This window comes from Pimephales promelas, chromosome 4, assembly GCF_988280905.1.
Source record: "Pimephales promelas chromosome 4, fPimPro1.hap1.1, whole genome shotgun sequence".
Lineage (NCBI taxonomy): Eukaryota > Metazoa > Chordata > Actinopteri > Cypriniformes > Leuciscidae > Pimephales > Pimephales promelas.
This window is the reverse complement of record NC_142772.1, coordinates 10,961,365-10,981,837: the sequence shown is the minus strand read 5'-3', so window position 1 is coordinate 10,981,837 and position 20,473 is coordinate 10,961,365. Positions and strand designations below refer to the sequence as shown.

The 20,473-nt window shown below is 38.1% G+C and overlaps 2 protein-coding genes across 17 annotated transcripts in view; one reads left to right on the top strand and one right to left on the bottom strand.

Annotated features, from left to right (window-relative positions):
* Positions 1–8,768: 8,768 nt before the first annotated feature.
* On the top strand, positions 8,769–12,204 carry cd180 (CD180 molecule). Its single transcript, XM_039661784.2, has 3 exons — positions 8,769–8,885; positions 9,029–9,189; positions 9,274–12,204. The coding sequence occupies exons 1-3, from the start codon at positions 8,784–8,786 to the stop codon at positions 11,000–11,002; spliced, it is 1,992 nt and encodes a 663-aa protein (XP_039517718.2). The 5' UTR covers positions 8,769–8,783; the 3' UTR covers positions 11,003–12,204.
* Positions 12,205–13,500: 1,296 nt separating this feature from the next.
* The window catches only part of mast4 (microtubule associated serine/threonine kinase family member 4), a 200,744-nt gene continuing 193,771 nt past the window's right edge, over positions 13,501–20,473 (bottom strand). For all 16 annotated transcript variants that reach the window (XM_089129959.1, XM_089129960.1, XM_089129945.1 and 13 more), the window contains one exon: positions 13,501–20,141. In XM_089129959.1, the coding sequence (XP_088986085.1) occupies positions 16,195–20,141 (3,947 nt within the window). In that variant the 3' untranslated portion in view covers positions 13,501–16,194. The remainder of the gene's footprint in view (positions 20,142–20,473) is intronic.

Genomic DNA, 20,473 nt, shown 5'->3' with positions numbered 1-20,473 from the left:
GCCCCTCACAGACGACAGCCGCACACATAAACAAAACATAACGTAAACATCCTGGCCTGGTCCTCTGTTGTCCTTCACTGTCGTCGCTCCTTGTGCTCCTGGAGCTCCTCCGTAAGACACTAGGCCTCATCCTGCTTGCCACTAAAGAATAAAGTCTTTTGATGAGCATAACCCATATTTGAGATAGAGAGTGTTAAGGGAGCTACTACTTAGATTTTTTTTTCTGAAGGAAAAAGACACTATTAAATCCCACATCTTTAAAGGGGTTCCTCAGGGATCTATACTGGGGCCTCTATTGTTCCTTGTTTACATTAATGATTTTGTATATTGTTCTAGTGACGTTCATAAAATACTCTTTGCTGATGATACAAATCTGTTTGTGTCTCACAAACACTTAAATCATCTTGAAAAACTCCTAAATGACAGATTAACAGAAATAGATATCTGGTTTAAATGTAACAAACTATCGCTGAACACTAGTAAAACTTTTTATATTGTTTTTCGATCCGGTATCCAGATGTATAATGATTGTGACATTAATTTAATTATAGATGGTAGAGCTATTCAAAGAGTGGACGCAATCAAATTTCTTGGACTACATATAGATCAATTCATAAACTTCAAGGAACATATTAATGAATTGGTTAAAAAACTATCTAAAATTGTCGGTCTGTTCTTCAAAATAAGACATATGCTCCCATTGGATGTACTCTTGTCTTTATATAGGACTTTGTTTGAGCCTCACTTGATTTATTGTAATATTATTTGGAATAATACTTGCCCTACTTATACTGTGAAACTCCTCATATTACAAAAGAAAGCCATTAGAGCTATTACATGGTCTACATACAACTCACATACGAATGCTCTCTTCCATAGATATGGACTACTAAAGCTTCCTGAACGTAACTATTATCATAATGCATGCATAATGTACAATGTTGTCAACAGGTTAAATACTGGATTATGTGAGCTCATCCCATTATATACATCTTCACACAAACATAACACTAGACATAAGCTGCTCTTGAAATGGAAATGCAGGAACCTAACAAGGGCTAGGTTTAGTGTATGTTACAGGGGCCCACAATTATGGAATGAGCTGGACCCTAATTTAAAACAATCTGCCTCTTTAGCAATATTCAAAAAGAAATTAAAGCAACAATTACTGGAGAGATATAATTGAGGGTATTGAGGGAACCCCTCTCCTTTGGTATGAGGATAAATTTAATTTGAAGAACAGTTCCAGAGCACCTCCAGGAGCTCTATGCCCAGAGTTCCACGGGTCTTAATGGCAGGGAAAGGCTTGAATTATCGAATCTGTTGTGTGCCTATGAAAGTGTCTTTTCCAAGGGACCTGGTGATCTGGGCCGGACCAGTCTTGTGCAGCATGACATCATAACCCGGCCGGGACCTCCAGTGAAGCAGTCTCCTCGTCGAATGGCTGGGGAAAAACAGCGAAGTGCGGAACAGCAGATCAGTGAGGGCCTTCAGAGCGGCATTGCCACACGCAGCCACAGCAGTTGGGCCTCGCCGATCGTTATGGTGCGTAAAAAGGATGGCACCTATCGCCTTTGTATAGACTATAGGGCTCTCAACAACCTCACCATCACTGACGCGTATCTATTACCTCGCATCCAAGATACGCTGGACACCCTCGCCACTGCCAAATGGTTCAGTACTCTGGATCTTGCTGCAGGTTACTGGCAAGTTGAGCTAACACCAAGGGCCCGCCGCGCAGCTGCCTTTTGCACCCATAACGGACTATTTGAATGGAACGTTATGCCGTTCGGGTTATGTAACGCACCGGCGACGTTCCAACGTCTGATGGACCGTGTCCTTGCTGGCCTGCAGTGGGAGACCTGCCTCGTCTACCTGGACGACATCATCATGCTGGCCAAGGATGTGCCCGAGATGCTGCAGCGACTAAGCCAAGTGTTCCAGAGACTTAAACAGGCAAATCTCAAACTGAAACCCGCCAAATGTTGGTGGTGGGATGGACCCCTATTTATAAGCTATTGCTTCTTGGGGATCCATTTTCACAATAGCATATATCTGTTTTCCTGATCAGTTGTTGGGAAAGTTACATTGAACTATGGCGTGCTATAGTAGTAGTTGCAATTGTAATGTGTGATGTACTGCGTAATTTATACTGCTTCTGTCTATACTATTCATACCCCAACAACTGCTTTTGTTGAAGTAAAATGTACTGAGTTATTGTGAAATAAATAAATAAATAAATAAATAAAGTTTCAGAAGATATCTCAACAGTCTCAGATCTGTGCTCAGATCTGCCAATATATGCATGTCTTCAATTCAATTACAGTCTATGAACGCAAACAGTTTTCTTCAAAATCTTCTATGACCAAGCAATACAAGTCTCTTATATGCCCACAAACTGCCTACAATCAGTTTATTGACTTCCTTTTTTTTATCCTTTTCACAAAATTGGAAAGTGCTTTCTTGATCTGGCAAGCTCTAATCTGATTGGCTGGTTTCACACAACTTCTGGGAGTAAGAGCACATTAAAGGGTTAGTTCACCCAAAAATGAAAATTCTGTCAGTATTTACTCACCCTCATGTTGTTCCAACCCCATAAGACCTTCGTTCATCTTTGGAACAGAAATTAAGATATTTAAGATATTAAGATCACTCCTGCATACTAGCCCATAGGCTTCTTGAGGGAATGACTTGCTGTCCTCGAAAAATCATTAAAGACATCGTTAAAATAGTCCAAGTGACTACAGGGGCTCAATCTTAAGTTTATCAAACGACGAGAACACTTTTGTGCGCAAAAAAACAAAACAAAAATAACGACTTTATTTCAACTATTCGTTTATTTCTCCCTCTGCGCGAGTCAGGTTACTAGTTTAATAGCGTAAGCTTCTGTTTTTGTACGTCACACGCATCACACACATGACCAGCGTCGGCCAATAGTGAGCCTACGTGTGACGTAGCTTTACGCAATCACGCTACGTTAACTGACTACAGGCCCATGGAGAAGGAAGTGAGTAGTTGAAATAAAAAATATATAAAATATAAATAAAAAAATAGTCGTTATTTTTGTTTGTTATTGCTTCACATGCTTTAGGTCTCTTCCTGTATAAGTGGGTGGTTCTTGGTCAGAATAAACTGTATTGTGGATCAGCTGCTGTTTAGCCACATACATTTTCTAGTTATTAGGGCATTTTGGGAGAAAGCTTTGAGACAAAATTAATCATTTATGCATAATTTACTCTTTTTACTAAAAAGATGTATCGGGGCACATTGAAATAAAGTTGTACCTTTACTAAGTTGATACTTTAAATGGACCCAGAATACTGATAAGTCTTCTGCATTACTTTATGAAAGGGACAATTCTGAATAGAAACATTTTTCTCTGAAAAAGACAAAACAGTCTGATATGCATATATGCATTAACTCATTAGGTCATAACTTTCTGAATACACTGAGCTCAGACAATGCATGTTTGCTAACACTATATTTTAATGTTCCCCTTCAGACATTCTTTTGACTATAAGTAACTTTGCACCTACAAATCAACTATTTCTCATTAGAGGATTATAGCCTGTTGAGTTTTACTACTGTCTGCTTAATACTGTAATCTAATAACACTTCATCTTAATGGTACCTCGACAGATATTCTACTTAACGGTACTGTAAGTAAATTTGCAAGTGCTTGTCATCTTATTCTACTAACAACTAACCCTACCCCTGACAGTCTACTAGTCAAGTCACCTTCATTTATATTGTGCTTTTCACAATATAGATTGTTTTAAAGCAGCTTTACAGCGATAATAGGAAATGAGAGCAGAGATTGTTTTGGCTCTACAGCAGCTCTAGAAGAAAGTTATTGTCCAGCTAAAGTTAGTTTTGATTGATTCACGTCAATCCAAGGTGCAAGCCTTAAAGAATGAACGAACGAATGAAATAAAGAATATTATCTCTGCACAAGCTTTAAAAATGCTGACGTCGTGCACATGTGTACACGAGTACTCAACTAATACTCTGATGAGAGGTAGAAGACATGTAGTTGCAAACCTTGTAGACAGCAGAATGTCTAAAAGGGGACCATCAAAATAAAGTGTTATTGTGCTTTTGTTTCAAAACTTCCAGTTTCTGTTTTTTAAATATCCAACATCTGACTACAGTGAATAACTTGTATAACACAAATTAAACATATATTTCCTCCAGAAACTTTGGCTTGCTTAAAGAAAAAGAATCCCACGCACTCTTCACAGTTCACCCACCTCATTTGTTCGTATTTCCTAAGCAGCCTGCATGATTGTGAGTTACGAGGCAAACTCCATAAAGGCTATGCCTCCCAGAAATCCAGGGCGCCTAAAGCGTCAAATATTGAAGCATTGTCAAAAGGTGACGCCTTGGGGTGAGAATGTCTTGCGAAATCACATTATTTTGGCCTGGAGTGCAGCATGTGATAGCAGACAATTATAATTACAGTTCTTAATGGGTTGATGTTATTCTTTGCATTCACCTTGATTGATTTACATAAAAAAATCAGTCAAGTGGAGGGTTGCATAAAACGCAACATGAACAGCAAATAAAAGGTGAAACGGAGGAATGGAAGGAAGAAAAGATGTCTTTCTTCCTGCATTCATTTCTGATGAGGGGGTTGTCAGAATGATTTCAGTATAGTCTGGTGAGATTAAGGGTTACTCATTGATGTCTAATTTAGCGATTTGGGTCAGAGGAGGCCTGCTGTCTGCTCTTTGTGCGCCACTCCACTCGTACGAGACATCTGATTCATGCAGCTATGACAGTTGCCACAATTGTCCTAAATACCCAGTGCCGTTTTCTGCCCCATTTCATTGATGTTCACTTTGAGAGGGAGGGGGAAACGGGGCATTTAATTCTCTAAGAGGATTATGGTCTGGGAGGAAGGATTTTTTTTTTCTGCTTAGTAATATCTGCGAGTGGGCACAAGTGCATCTGCAGTATCACGACTAAGAACAGCTGATGTGGGTGGTGGGTGGAATAGGCCCTCCAGTAATTTTGTTTCTGTGTCACGATGCGGGGGTGTGATTTTAGCTTGCGGCCATAGCAGGTTTTCTCTATTTCTAATCCTTTATTACTGGCAGCATTAATCCAAGAATTAACAAGGGGGAATGACAAGTGTATTAAATGTGCAATTTAAACAATCTAAACAAAAAGACAAAAAAAAAGTTTGATGTGCATTTACTACACAGGTTGACGCTTCATTGTTTGAGAAGAAAGATGCATAAGAAAAGATGGAAGAAATGGAAAAGCTCTTGTTTCACAGATAGGTGCAAACTGTGCCATGATCGTATTTATGAATGCTCTCAATCATAACTCAACATAATTTTTAAGCAAGCACACAGATTATTTTTTTTCGCACAATCTACATGACTATCTTAACTGTGTACAAAATAATAATACATTTCCACCCTTTCTAAACGACAAAACCATAGCTGCTTTTTGGAATTTTATTAAACATATATGTCAAAAATGCCACGAGAAAACAGTACAATGATTTTACCATGCGGCTACAGATTGTCAAAATGCCACAGTTAATTCACTAAATAATACTGAACAGTCTCCAAACCGTATTGCTTAATCATTTTGTTTAATTTCTATGAAAGACAGTGGTTGCAACCACTTTTGTAACTATGGGGAAAAAAATAAATATGGAATTTCCATTAATTTGGTGGAAATGGTGGTGTGTTTAAGTAGACTCATGACATTTTTATTCATGCATGCATGGTAAAACCCCTTTTCCCAGAACATGAAATCAGTTGTGACACTAAACAAAAGTTTCTTGGTTCACTTCTGCTGCAACACTGACATATATTTTATATTGACCAAATGATTTTATGAGTCACGTCATAATGCAGATGATTGTCAGTACATAATTTTCCCAGTTCTCTTTCCAGCCTCAATACTTAGTAACTTCTGGTTGAACATCTGACATGTTCAACCTTTACTTTTACAATGATTTAACAATCTTACTAATGGGAACAGGAAACATTTAACCTAATGAACGAGTAAACCTTTTGTAAACCATTTACAAATTCACAATACAATTGTAAATAACTTAGAAATGTGAAGATAACAGAGGCCGTGAGAGCTTGACGCACTTGCAACTGAAGAAAACAAATCCAAATAGATAAATCACCAGCAAATTAAGAAAACGTCTTCAACAGTTTTGACAACACGTGTAATGCAAATACTCACAACGTAACCAAATACAGAAACGCACTATTTGCATCATGTGTTTTCTTCAGTTTCAGTGTGTTGAGCTCTCTTTTGGCCACTGTAAATGATTCATAAAGACATGAATTCTGTCAAATACTTTATAATACATATATCAATACAAATCCATTAAACCAATTGGTGGTCCCCATACTGGAAGTCATTAAATCCTATCTAGAGTCATGTCCTGTGTATTGACATTTGGATTTGAAAACACAGTAATCCCCTGGCTCCACTGAGACACTATAATCTGAGAAAGATTTATTTCTATTTATACGTACATTATAATGGGTGTCGTCTTTATCTCTCAATTGGATGTGAGCGTTGTGTAACCACCACCATCACAATTTTTCACCATATTACAGAGGACCGCAAAGAGAGTAACATATCACCCCCTATTGGTATGCTGTTTCTATTACAAGGCTCAATGACATGCGAGACATTGGATTGGCTGTGTTTTAGAGAATAATAATATACAGCCTAATGTTATGTATATATAAGCCTGGTCCATAGGATGCATTTTTGCCTCTTTTTTTTATGAAATGGAAACTTCTTATGCACAACTCATTTCTTTTTTAGGTAAAATTGTGGCTTAGGTCTGCCATATTACTTTAGAAATATCAGTGATTCATTTTAAAATTCACAAGTTTATGCGACCCTGAATCTTTCAGTGTATTTATAATTGTGCGATTAGATAAACTGACTGGAACTACCTGTGTAATCAATATTGTTTAAACACACACCTCCCAGCCAAATATAAAGCCACACCCTCTTCTACTTTTATTTTGATCAGGTCATTAATACCACCCACTGGCCTCACTAACATAATTAGGCAAGTCCAGTGTTAGTTTTTTTTTATTCGCTTTGGTACTATTTTCACAAGTAAGGTGTACATTTTCAAAACTCTTAGTACAAAAATCCAAACTGATCACACTTGTAACGCAGCTAGTCATTCTTTCAAAACCTGATGTAATGCTTTCTAACACAGTCTCATCCCAAAAAGTCATATAACTGACGTTTTGGGACGTATTTTGACCATACGTCAATATCAGCCTTTTTAGGGCCCCCTTAAACGTCGGTAGATGGCGATCCCGGGCCGTCATACAACTGACGCTTTACCTTTAACGTCAGTTAGGTGACAGGTTAGGTTTAGGGTTAGGTTTAGGTATGGGGTAGAGTTAGGATCCCATAACCTCATCTACCGACGTTTAAGGGGGCCCTAAAAAGGCGAATATTGACGTATGGTCAAAAGACGTCCCAAAACGTCAGTTATATGACGTCTTGGGGTGAGACCGGGTTGTGCTTTCAGTAAGTTGCACATGTTTTCAGTCCACATAATCATTATTTCAAACACAAGATTATTGTAATATGTAATGAGAACATTTGGTTTAATCACTGAAACACAACAATATGATCTTCTTTCAGTTTAGTACTTTTAACAATCAGTTCATCCAACAGCAAACAATGCAAGATACATGTTTCAAATCGGCCTTAGAAGTGCTGAAATGAATATGCTACAGTACTATAAAAGACAGATTACACAGTTTTACTGTAACATTAGGCAATACACTTACAGTACCCAACATTTACATAAATTTCCAAATATCCATCATATCAATGAAGACATCCCCTACAATCATTTAGGCAAATTATAGTTTTTATTTTTCAGATATAATTGTAACATAGGTATACTTTCTATAATGAAATGTAACTAAATGAGAACAAAACATAACATTTAGTGCACACATTACGTAAATTACAGTATATAGTGGCCAATTGTGGTTACCACTATGTGAAATCAATTAGCTATAACGAGTATTCATCATGTGTGGTTACATGTAATGTACTGTAAATATTCATACAAACACACATTTTATTTCTGTAGTTCTCAAAATCCATATACTGTATATTGCTGAAATGCAAATCTATAGGTTTACCAAATGAGTCATTGATTAACCATTAAGATCTGTTGGATTAAATAATAGGCAAAAGTATTAAACTGAACAAAAAGAGATGCAAATCAAAAGTTTGATAGTAAGAGCTTTATGAAAGGCAGTTACTGTGAATGAAACAATAATGTAGATGAAACACTTATTTTGTGTTGTGAAAAGGATACTTTGTGATTGTGTGAGTTGTACTAACACAGTTGAAAACATGATGAAATGTTTGAAAAAAGTGCACTTTTGATGATCTGTTGTGATATTAGCACTAAGAGTTTTGAAAATGTACACCTTACTTGTGAAAATAGTACCAAAGCAAATAAAAAAACTGTATTAAAAATATTAATAAAATACATTCTTAAAATGTTATTTTTACTTTTCTGTAAAAACTTCAGTTTGCTTTCTGTACTTTACAGTGAAACTCTGTTTTCATAACCACACAGGAAACCATTGTTAAGATAGGTAGTTATTGTTGAATATAGGAAGTTATTACATGTAGGGAAGTTACAGTTACAGATATTAAAAAAAAAAAATCTATACTACTTCCTCTATTTTACCTAGGCTATATATTTGACAGAAGAGGAGCTATTGTTCTCTTTTGTACTGTACACAATGGAGACGCATTTTGTTTTTTACATGTTATGTTACACTATTCTGTTTCACTTTTTAGCTCATAATGAAGCAACACCGTGGGCTAGTAGACAATGTCAACAGGTAAATTTATGGTTGTTTAGTTTGCATGGTTTTCTACACTAACGTGAAGCATGAATTAATTCTGTTAATGTCAAGTTTTATCTTGTGTCTAACTGTTCAGCGTAACACTTGTACTCTATGTTTTTTTCCCCCCTTTCTTTTAGATAGCAAACGGCTATGACTGTAGTGGTATGGACCTACAATTAATTCCAGATGAGGTACCAAATTCTGTCCAAATTTTGAAATTTAGCTTCAACTACTTGCCCGCCCTATACAACTCCACTTTTCAGAGGCTAAATAACTTGCATTCAGTAGACTTGACCAGGTGAGCAAAGCTTGTTTTCTTTCAAATTGAGTTGTGTATAACCGTGTATCAGAGAATCTAACACTCAAACTTTTTAACTTGCAGGTGTGGTATCACTTTCATGTATGAAGACATTTTTAAAAATCAGCCTGACTTGGAAGTCCTAATCCTAATCGGAAACCCACTTGTTTTCATCGCAAGTAGAGCTTTTTTTGGACCACAAGCATTGAAATATCTAAGTCTAGCTCAGTCAAAAATCAAAAGCCTATCAGACATCCCATCGGATAATCTTGCATTTTTGGAGGTTCTGGACCTTGGGGGAAGTGACATTCGCTCATTAGATGGACTAGGCAGTTTCCACTGGCAAAGGGTGAACAGCTTGCAGCTGGATATGAACTCGATTGACCGGATAAGTCTGACTGACCTGCAACCAATCCACAACGTTGTCGGGATGAGCATCAGCTTCAAAGGAAACGATTTTTTTTCTATAGAAACAGGTGCTTTTCAATCACTGAACTTGAGTAGTCTTGATTTCAGTGGCTGCTTCAGCAAAATGAACTTCTCCTCCCTTATGAGAGGGCTTGAAGGGGTTACAACCAACAGGCTGAAACTGGGATTGTATGAAAACGATCCAAAAGTTGTCATACCATCAGCTGCTCTACAATCTTTTTGCAAGATCCTCGTTACGGACCTAGATTTCCAGCTTCATCATTTCCTAGACCTAAATAATTCCACGTTTCATTGCCTTGAAGGGCTTAAAAAGCTCGACCTTACCAGAGCCCACCTGGAGTCATTGCCTTTTAACATGACTGGCCTGTCCAACTTGTCCCATCTGGTGCTAGATGAGAACAGATTTTCAGACGTCTGCAGCATCAACACCAAAAGCTTTCCCGTGCTTACGCACTTGTCTGTGAGCGGGAACTTAAAGTCCCTCGAATTCAGCAATAGATGCTTGGAGAGTCTCAGAGTCCTAGAGGAGCTGGATCTCAGTCACAGTTCAGTAAAACTCAGAGGACCTTGTTGTGTCGACCAGCTGTTTAGTTTGAGTGAACTGAAGCTCCTCAATCTCAGCTATAGCTTACCAATGGTGTGGAGTTCACAGCCTTTCAGTGAGTCTCCACACCTGGAGCACTTGGACTTCAGCCATTCACTTTACACTCTGAACGGCAGCTCACCATTCAGCAATCTACAGAGTCTCCGAACTCTAAATCTTTCCTGGTCAAATACAAGTCTGACAAATATGCACATCTTCAATGGCTTGAAAACCTTGCAACTCCTCAATTTGAAGGGGAACCCCATTCAAGGAGGGGTTCTTAGCCATGCAGAGCTCTTTAAATCAGTCCCTCTTTTGGAAACCCTCATTTTATCTTCATGTAAAATAACTGCCTTTGAAGAGAATTTGTTTAAAGGTCTCACACACCTCAGGCAAGTAGACCTGAGTGAAAATAAGCTTGTCATACTAAGCACCTCTGGGTTTTACTCCCTGTATTCTATCCAACTTAACTTTGCCAGTAATGCCATTGTGACAGTGGATGTTGGAAGTATTATTAATTTGGGAGAAGGAAGCACTGTTGATCTGAGTTACAATCCCCTAGTATGCAACTGTAGCAACTTTCAGTTCATCAACTGGGTTAAGAAAAACACAGTCAAAGTAAAACACTTAATGGAGACCGTTTGTAATGCTACAGAAACAAGGATTATTGATGCTAAACTTCAATGCGAATTTTCTGTTGGTGTAATTGTATTTGTTATAATTCTGGTGATTATAATTGCATTGGCCGTTTTCTGCCTTGTCAGGAGAATTAGAAGATATCAGAGATACACACAGCTATAAATTCAGAAGATGGTGATGGTGCAGTGGCGAATCCACTGCGAGACACCAATGTGTTCCTGAGCAAGAGTAGCTCCAGAGGCGTGTGACCTCTGACATACAGTAGAGCAATTGTAAGCCAAATGACGTCAGCTAAATGAATAAATATTTAAATGTATAAAGATTTATTAAAGAATAAAGATTTAGATTAAATAAATAATCTAATAAAGATTATTTATTTAAAATATTTAAATTTAAATAAAGAATCAAGATTTAGTTTGGGCTTCCTCCATATGCAAGCTTGTTTGCTTTAAATTGGAAATCAAATATGGCAATCTACAGTATAAAAGCCTTATTATTATTTAAACATAACTCAAATTATTATTTTATTATTATTATTATTTGCAGTTCAGAGTTTTTGTAAATGACCTAGGTATACTTTTTAATCACTTTATCTACTTCCTTGATTATTTTGTTTTGAGACTTTTAACCTTGTATTATGTTGCAGGTCAATTTGAGTCCGAAATATCGGTTAACCATTTTATTTTTTTTCTTGACATTTTGTGACTTTCTCATTTCATTTCGAAGGGGTGGATTCTGGAATCCACTGCTTCTTCAATGTATATCTAATGAGTGATTATAATCAAGGTATATCAATATTTTTCTTAATATCAAATGAGCTGAATGACTTCTCTACTAGGCTTGTGAGATTTTACTTGGTTATAGAAGTTACCAGTGTGATAACTGATTTTTTTTTTTATGTATTCTTTAATGTCTGTATGAAATATCTGAGGGGTGATTGAAGGTCCATGCCAGGAATGCAGTAACAGTGCTTGCTCATTTAGCCTGGCTTATTAAATTAAATTAATTAATTATGGACTTTGTTAACTTGTCAATACACCCATCTGCTTTTATAGGGTACTCTGACCGCAATGGTCGCATGGGTCATTGAAACATATAGTTGAGAGGCCATTTCTCAGTTAAAGTCTTTACTGCGTTAGACTAAAGTGTCCTCTCTCGTTGAGAACCGTGTTAGTTTTAAAGTGTCCTCTCCTTGAGAGAAAGAACTTTTTATCTTGATGTTTTGAGAAGACTCTCCTGTTTATAGTTAGAGCCTGGCCAAATCCAACCTTAAAGGAGAACTCCGGCAAACAATGAACCTTTGGTCTAATAAAACATCGGTACCTAGTCAATCGTTCTCTGAGTTTTGTTTTCATGATAATCGAATGTAAAGAGTTTTATCTCTAAAAACTGTTTAGCGTATAATGCTAGTAATGGGGGCATTGAGTAAGTAAAAAAAAAAATCGCTAGTTTATACCACTAACAAGGCTTAAAATAGCCCCACACTAACACAGTAACATAATGAGGCTCCATACATGCAAAACGGAGCATTGAGAACTTTGTAAGTGTACAGACCGTTTAATAAGAAGATACTTTATGAAGACAGTTCACTTCGCATATACAGACAGGAGCCATCTTAAAAAAATAGTCTCGATAAGTTGATCCCCGAACGCTGTTCATAGTTCAGAAGTTCGCTGAACTTCATACAGTTCAGATCACTCAGCACGACGTTTGTGGTTTGACTTATCGAGACTATTTTTCAAGATGGCTCCTGTCTGTATACACGAAGTGAACTATCTTCATGTTTGTTTAGTGAAGTAATAGGGGAATTAAGTTGTGCGTTATACAACACTTAATGTATTTAAAAACAATTTTTTAAAGCTTATGCAGTTGATAAATAATTAACATTTAAAATTCAGCTGGCATTTTACATATTTCCCAGATATAGCGAATACAAAGATTCATGGAACTACTGTAAAAAATACAGTTGTTTACTGTAATCAGAGAATACAGGAAAAATCTGTAAATTAAATTACAGAACTATACTGTAAAAAATACAGTAACTGGCTGGCAACCCTGTTGCCAGTATTTTATTGTAATTTTTTTTTTACAGTGTACATACATAAAACGTTTTAACACACACACACATCATTTCTATTACGTTTGTGCATGGGTAGATTTGACCCACATATTTTAAAGTTAAGGCAACTGTACAGAACCAAACTAAAAATCATTTATATTTACTACCCTATGAATATTAATACCTATATTTTTTAGTATTATATTAGAATTCTCATTTCATCATTTTTGACTTTTCAGTCCCAGTAAAATCTCTTTTTTGGGCTTTTTTTTATCTGTAAAAATAATTATGCAAAAAATATTAGGCGTTTTTCATTTCCAGCCTTCATGGAAAATTATATATCACTTATAATTAATGATTAAATACAAAATTAAAAGTAGTTATAACGATTAATGTGGTTTGGAATTGGTAAAATGTGCCTAGAAAAAAAAAAGTAAATGTGCCTAATTCTGCATGCAGTGTACATAAAAATAAATATTTCTATTAAATCCAATTAGGGACAATTTGACCCGCTCCAACAAGGCCGCACCCAGAAACCGAACAGTGTACGACGGTTAAAGAACTTTTAAAGCAAAAGAATAATAAAATACAATAAAATGTCATTTTGTCATGCCTTTTTATTTTCAGTATTTTACAACTTTAGAAGTATAAATATTTCTATAGTGTACAACATCTATGACATCCATAGAGCTTTCTGTGGGTGATGTACAAAACTCAAAACCACATCTTATTGCACAGATCCTAAAAGACAATGATAAGCAGAGTCATCTACATAAACACTGTTTTCACACATAGAGAGAGGAAAGAAAACTCCAAGAAACAAGCAAGAACATACTGAACTGGAGAGACAACAAACAATTAGGCTACCACACTGACGGTCTTCAACAGCAAGTGTCCGCTATGAGGAACTCACACACACACACACACACACACACGTCCATCACAGCATAACTGCCTGTGATGTAGCACATTAATTTGGCAAATAACACAAATGTACAAAATATACATCCATGAAGTAGTTGTAAACAAGCATTTAATGTGCTTCTTTAATTATTCAACCATTAATTTTCACGACAGGAAGGGGGATAAAGAAAATAAATGACATTTGAAAACAGACAATGCATATGTCCTATAAAACATTCAAATTATATCATTATCATTATGTTATCCTCAAAATCCCAATAAGCGTTGGTTTTTAATATTAAGGTGCCTTGCATCTCTGCAGACCTCCAAGACTACTTTTGTAAAGTCTATGAGGAACAGAAACTTCAGTGTGCTAATGTGGTTTAAAATCTCTACAATCAACTTCGAATTGGCTACATTATTAAATTCTCTTTACATGGTGTATTCCGTTATTAAGGTAATTATGCACATTTGTGTGTCCAGCCAATATATATTGTATATATGCTCTGTTTACATAAAAGATTAATTGCAAATACTTTAATATCATACTGTAATAGATGTTTCACAATACAAGTATACTAAAATGGACCTAGATATACAGTTGCTTTGCTTTAAGTTGGTACGTTAGCTACAGCTGGTTTAAAGTTAAGACCAAATATCAAAAGACACAATGATTCACCCACTCCTCTTTTCTGATACTAACCTTCAGTAGTCATTATGCAACTGCCTAAAGATCAAATCAAATGTGACTAATGACAAATATGCTTTTAAATGTTTGGTAATAAAGAAAATGTAAAGAGAGCTTTAAAAAAGTCTCTAAGGAAATGCACTAATCAGTTCTACTGTTCTAACAGCACAAATGCATTTAGTTCAGTCGTATACAATCCCCATTTTTAAGGGTTTTACTTTGCATATGAATATGTTAGAAACTGATTGGACATTTTACCACAAGCTCTGATATACCACAATGCCATGTTTTGATTATCCCTGTATAAGCCCTTTTAACCAAACCAGGGAAAGTACATCATGTTCTTGAATGCCAAATGGGAAATTTTAGCCCTAAAAGCTTGACATTTTTCATTTTTTGAAAAACAGAGTGTATATAATCTACATAGTAGCAAACCTTAATAATGGAGTAATCCTTTAGTTTCTGAAACTTGCCTTTTATATAATGTTCTGCATCTGCCCCTGTCCCTTTTTAATGTAAATGCATGACTTCAATCAGCATCAACTACGAACATTAAGAGAACAACTCTGCTGCGTCACTTAAAACACGTATCTGAAAATGCATGTGGTTAACCTCAACATTCCTCAGTGCAACTTCAAGTACACTTTGTTTCAGATTGAGACTTCTGCTAGTTTAGACTCAATATCAGCGCAATTACTGAGCAGATGACATCACTAGCGACTAACATTGAGTACAGTATACAAACATATGACATAGCAAAATATATACATATAAAACATACAACACTCATTTTCAACTGACCGCTCTGTACAATTAATGCTGCTGTATTTACAATATATTGATTGCATAAAAATTAATTCGTAGAAATGCATGGGAAAGGAATGTGAATTTCACCATGACCTGCTAAGAACAGCAAGTCATATTTCCCCCAAAAACTCTAAGGCCCCTTCCACTTCGATTCCAGAACCACAAGATGATTCCAATATAAAATAGTTCCAGGTGAGAAGCACAGGACAAAGTGCGTTCCCTCTGTGCACCACTACCCAAAACAAGATTTCGCTGATAAGGTCAAAAAAAAAAAAAATATAGAAAATAAATTGTAGTGATCTGTTCAACTTGCAGAGTGTAAGCCATATTAATAGCACCATTGCTACATATACTTTCCTAGTGGTTTTTAAATACATCAAAAACCAGTAAAATACGTAACGCTAGCTTGAATGAGCGTGAAGCCTTTTTTTTTCTTTTTACACAGTCAGTTAACATGCACCTTCAGCTCTAAATTCAAGGTGCTTTTTGTTTGGTATAATTATACACAATGATTGGCACAGTTCATTTAAGCCTTAAAAAAGGCATCCATACTCCGCCTCCACAGTTATTGCACACGCCGCTTGTTACATCACACTGCAACACAACACAATGTCTACTTTTGGCGCTTTTGCGAGATCTAAAACGTGACCACAAATCAGCAGCAAAACATGTCAACATTCAGACTACACTTTTTTTTAGACATAATATTAACGAAGCATTATAGATCACAAAACAAACAAACAAATTAATTTCTCTGGTTTCGCGTGAAAACCTAAAGTAACAGCTTTACCGGTCCTCAGATAGGAAGGCTTAAAGATATTACATATAGACAAAAATTAAGTTTACATCCTTGGTTCTTTTCAAATTCAATACGCTCGGCAACTACAATACAATACGTCACTTTTTACAAGTTGAACCACGTGGTGGATCCTTTGTTTGTTTAGAACGGACTGAATCTTTTTCACTATCCTTAGCCAAAGGCATGCCTCTTGATGAGTCTTTACGATTATTTTTGGGTGCGGACAATACATCTTGAGTGGCTTCCTTTCTCTTCTTTTCTACTTGGTCTTTTCGGTTGGATGCAATCTGTTTGTCAGACACCTTTGTCTCACTGGCGCCATGTTTAGGGTCAGGACTGGATATAGCAGTTATAGTCTTCCCAATGGGATCACTTGTGCTGGAACCCTTAAGAGACTCTGATCTTGGAGCATCAATTCTGGACTTTACTTGTTCCATTGAGGAAGGTCCAAATGTCTCAACTGCAGCAGCGCTGCCCTTACCAGAAGTAAGCCCACAAGACACATGTATTTTAACAGCGGGTACTGGCAACACTGGGGTCTCTTTCTGAGGCTGGGATTTAGACGTAGACAAGACGGACACTCTTGGATCCTTTGGATTTACTATATTGTCCTTGGCAATGGGCTGTAGCTGTGCTCTGTTTTCCTGCTTTCCCTTATCTTCAACAGCCTTCCCAATAGATTGTGTGACAAGTGGAGAGTCTACTCTGGGCTTGTTTTTGGAACTCAAAGGTGTCTGCTTTAATATAGCACCGCCCGAAGGTTGCGTCGGTTTTATTGCAGTCAGTGCTGGAATTGTCTCTGTCGTGGACATGTCCATAACTTGCTTATCAACCTTCTGGGTGTCTATGCCAAGAGCACTCTTGAATTTCTGCTTTTCTTCCATTGCCATTTTGGATTGCACATGCACAGAGTCTTTTTTTGAAGTGTCAGAACTTCTAGTCTTTGGTGGGCTTGCACCTGTGTCCTTTGATGTGATATTCATGTTTACTTGGCTTTTGAAGATGGCTTCTTGCTTTTCACAGTTTTTTGAAACTTCATCTTGGCCTGAAGAGTTAGGGTTAGGGACACAGGTAATCTTTTCAGTCACACTGCATTTGAAGTCCTTTTTAAGGGCTATTTTAGCACTCAAGTCCATTTTGTCTCCACATGCCGGCAGGGTTTTAGGTTCCTTTACCGTAAAATGTAATTGGCTACTTGCCTCCTTCGTTTTTACCTTGTCTGCATGTTGATTTTTGTTTGAGGCCAGTTGAGACTGATGGGTTTGCACATGAAATTCTCTGCTACCACTTGACACATCAGAATTTTGTTCTCTGTCTGAGATTTGTTTGGAGAGTTGATCAGAATTACTTGCTGTTTGTCCATTTTTGGCACACGTCTGATCAGACTGTGGAGGTTGGATGGTGGTAGTTTTTACTTCAGCCAAGCCAGAAAATTGTGAGGTGGTGATTGCACAGGCCTGGGATTTTGAATCAGTAGCATGCATGGTCTTCAGTGGGGCGGCAATTGTGGACGGAGTGGCTTTTCTTTGAAAGGTAGGCTTGGGAGACAATGAACTTTTAATAATAGGGGCCTCAGGTGTATCTGCTATTGGTGAGACAGAAGAGACCATGGAAATTGTGACTGAAGAAGCTAAAGATAGACTCTGCGGGGTAGATACTGTTTCTTTGACACATATCTCGGATTTATCCTGCCTTGAGTCAGCGGCTGAGGTTGGCGTACAACCAGTTCGGTCTCTGACTGCAGACTCTGCGCTTTTGTCTAAACTTTTTACTCTGGTAGATAATTTGCTTTCCTTCAAATCTTGAAGACACTCTGGATTGGGGTCAGAAAAGTCTTTGATGCTACCAGCCTTATTCTTTCTATCTATTAGAGTCTTGGTTGCAGCCACGGTTGGGCTTGATATCGCAACTGTGTTGTCTGTAACATCTTTTGATGGATGGATCTGTTTTATCACTGAAGTGTGTGTTATATTGGCTGGTTTGTCATTATTTATGACATTCTTCTCAGTAGACAATGCTGAACTTGGAAAACAGGTTGGTGTCTCACTCAACCTACTATTATGTTTGCCAGAATGTGCTTCTTGGGTTTGCTGGATAGAGTTGAGATGGGCAATAACAGCAGAAGACCCTAGGGACTTGTCTGGTTCATTGGCTTCAGTAAGGACTGGTTGAATCAGCTGAGTTTCATTTTGCTTTGGAGAGGTCTCCTTTATATTTTCCATGTCATCATCCTGGTCTTCATTGCTGACTTCCCTGATGGAGGGCGTTTTCCCACATGCAAAGTGAGCGCTGTGTCGTGCAGCCCTCATCTCCTGAGCTGTCTTCAGCCTACTCTCAGATCTTACAATTGTGTCTATGGACTCTAGTTTACTGTTTGTAATCTGCAACTTCACTCCATCAATTTTATTTCTATCATGCAGGGCCTCATTACAAGATGGATTTATTCTACAGTCCTTATTGGCAAAGGGCTCTTCCTTTGTAATGGTTTTACTGCTCAAATACACATTGTCTTTATGGCTAAGCATCCCGGGCATCCCTGCCTGTGAACCTTTCTGTTTTTCTGCGGTTTTCTGTTGAATTGGCAGTTTTACACATAGATCCTCTGCTAATAAAGCACTTTCACCATGACTTTCTGCCATTTTGGATAGACATGTGTCAGTCTTGGATACACGAGGTCCAGATAGCAGACCAATGTCCAAGGTGCCCTCTAGTGGCTTTAAGGAGGAGACAAGCCGTCCCTCCAATTTGTACTCTGAGGAGGTCTTCCTGATAGGGCCATCAGAAGCAATCATCTGAAGTTTTTCTACTGCACTCTCCCCTCTCCCACTAAAATGCTTAGGGGTCAAAGTTTCAGAAGTGCCATGGATGTTGCACATGCCCCCTTTAACATGTTCTAAAGCCAACGCAGAATCCAGCTGAAGACTTTTGGACCGAGTGGTGTTGAAATGAATGCTTTCATGAACACCAGAAGATATTCGACACAAGGAGTCCTCCCTCTCCTCAAAGGACTGCCTCTTTCTGGCAAACTCCATGTTGGAGGCTTTGAAATCTAACCTCTCTGGTTTATTACCTTCCTTCATTGACCAAGACATTTGTCGCTCTGATTGACATGGTGATCTCATATTTTCACTTAAAAGTGATACACAGTCCCCACTGGTGACAGACTCTGCTATGCTCTCACAGACTCTTGGGTTTAGTTTTTTGTAGAGGACATCCTTTAAAGTAGCATTCGTAGACTTGTCCAAGGATGCAGATTCGGAAACCTGGGTTCTCGCACTGGGACGTGTTAGGATACCCCAGTCCTTTTCTTCAGCAGCAGCACCTTCCACATCTTGCATAATGTCTTGTTTTTGAGTAGACTCCCGTCTCTCAGCCCAGTCCTGCCTCTTTACCACCACTTTGGCCTTTAGCTTCTCCCTATCTAGCTCCTCTACTGACTCCTGGCGGCCAACTTTACGAGTGACAGCCCGCTTTAGGCAACCCTGCTCAGCAGGTCTCACCCGAGTAATGGTGGGTGGCTCACAAGAAGTGCTGTCCTCTATGCATGGTTGAGTATACTCCCCTCTAGATGAGGCCTCCCCTTGAGACTCCTCTTGGGTGACCTCCAAACTGTGCTTTCGGGTGCATAAATGTTTTTTGTCACCAGCATAAGAAGGGGAGAGCTTCTCCTCGGATTGGACTCGCTTCAGGAGTGGAGATCGAGGAGGCTCTGCACTTTTCGGTCGAACCATATGGCGTACAATAGTGGGGGGTGAGTGCATTTTGGTAGGGAAGGCCTGAGAAGATTTGGAGCTTCCCACAGTGTGGGTCAGCAAGGGAGATGGGGACCGCTGAGGAGAGGTTGGCTGAGGCTGAGGGGTAGGGGAGGGTGTGCGAGCTAATGGTGAGAGGGGAATGCTCCCTGCTGATTTACGTCGGCCCTGACGGAGCCGTCCAGGTAGTTTGGGACCCAGGCCATGCAGAGTGCTGGGTCGGATGTGGCCAGAGCCTGCAGGTGAGTTAGGTGCACTGGAGCTGGGGGAGCTACTCTGTGATGAAGTTCCACCTATAAGAAAGAATGGAAAGCCAACAAATAAAAGATAATATACAGTGCCAACATTCTTTTTTTTTTTAAATGACTTTCAATCCCAATACAATTACACACTGAACTTAACAGGAAATGCACAGAGCACTAAAGCAGTAAATATTTGCCCCCCTTTGGTGTGATATGAAACATAATATTAAAGGGTTAGTTCACCCAAAAATGAAAATTCTGTCAGTATTTACTCACCCTCATGTTGTTCCAACCCCGTAAGACCTTCGTTCATCTTCGGAACACAAATTAAGATATTTAAGATATTAGGATCGCTCCTGCATACAGTCCATAGGCTTCTTGAG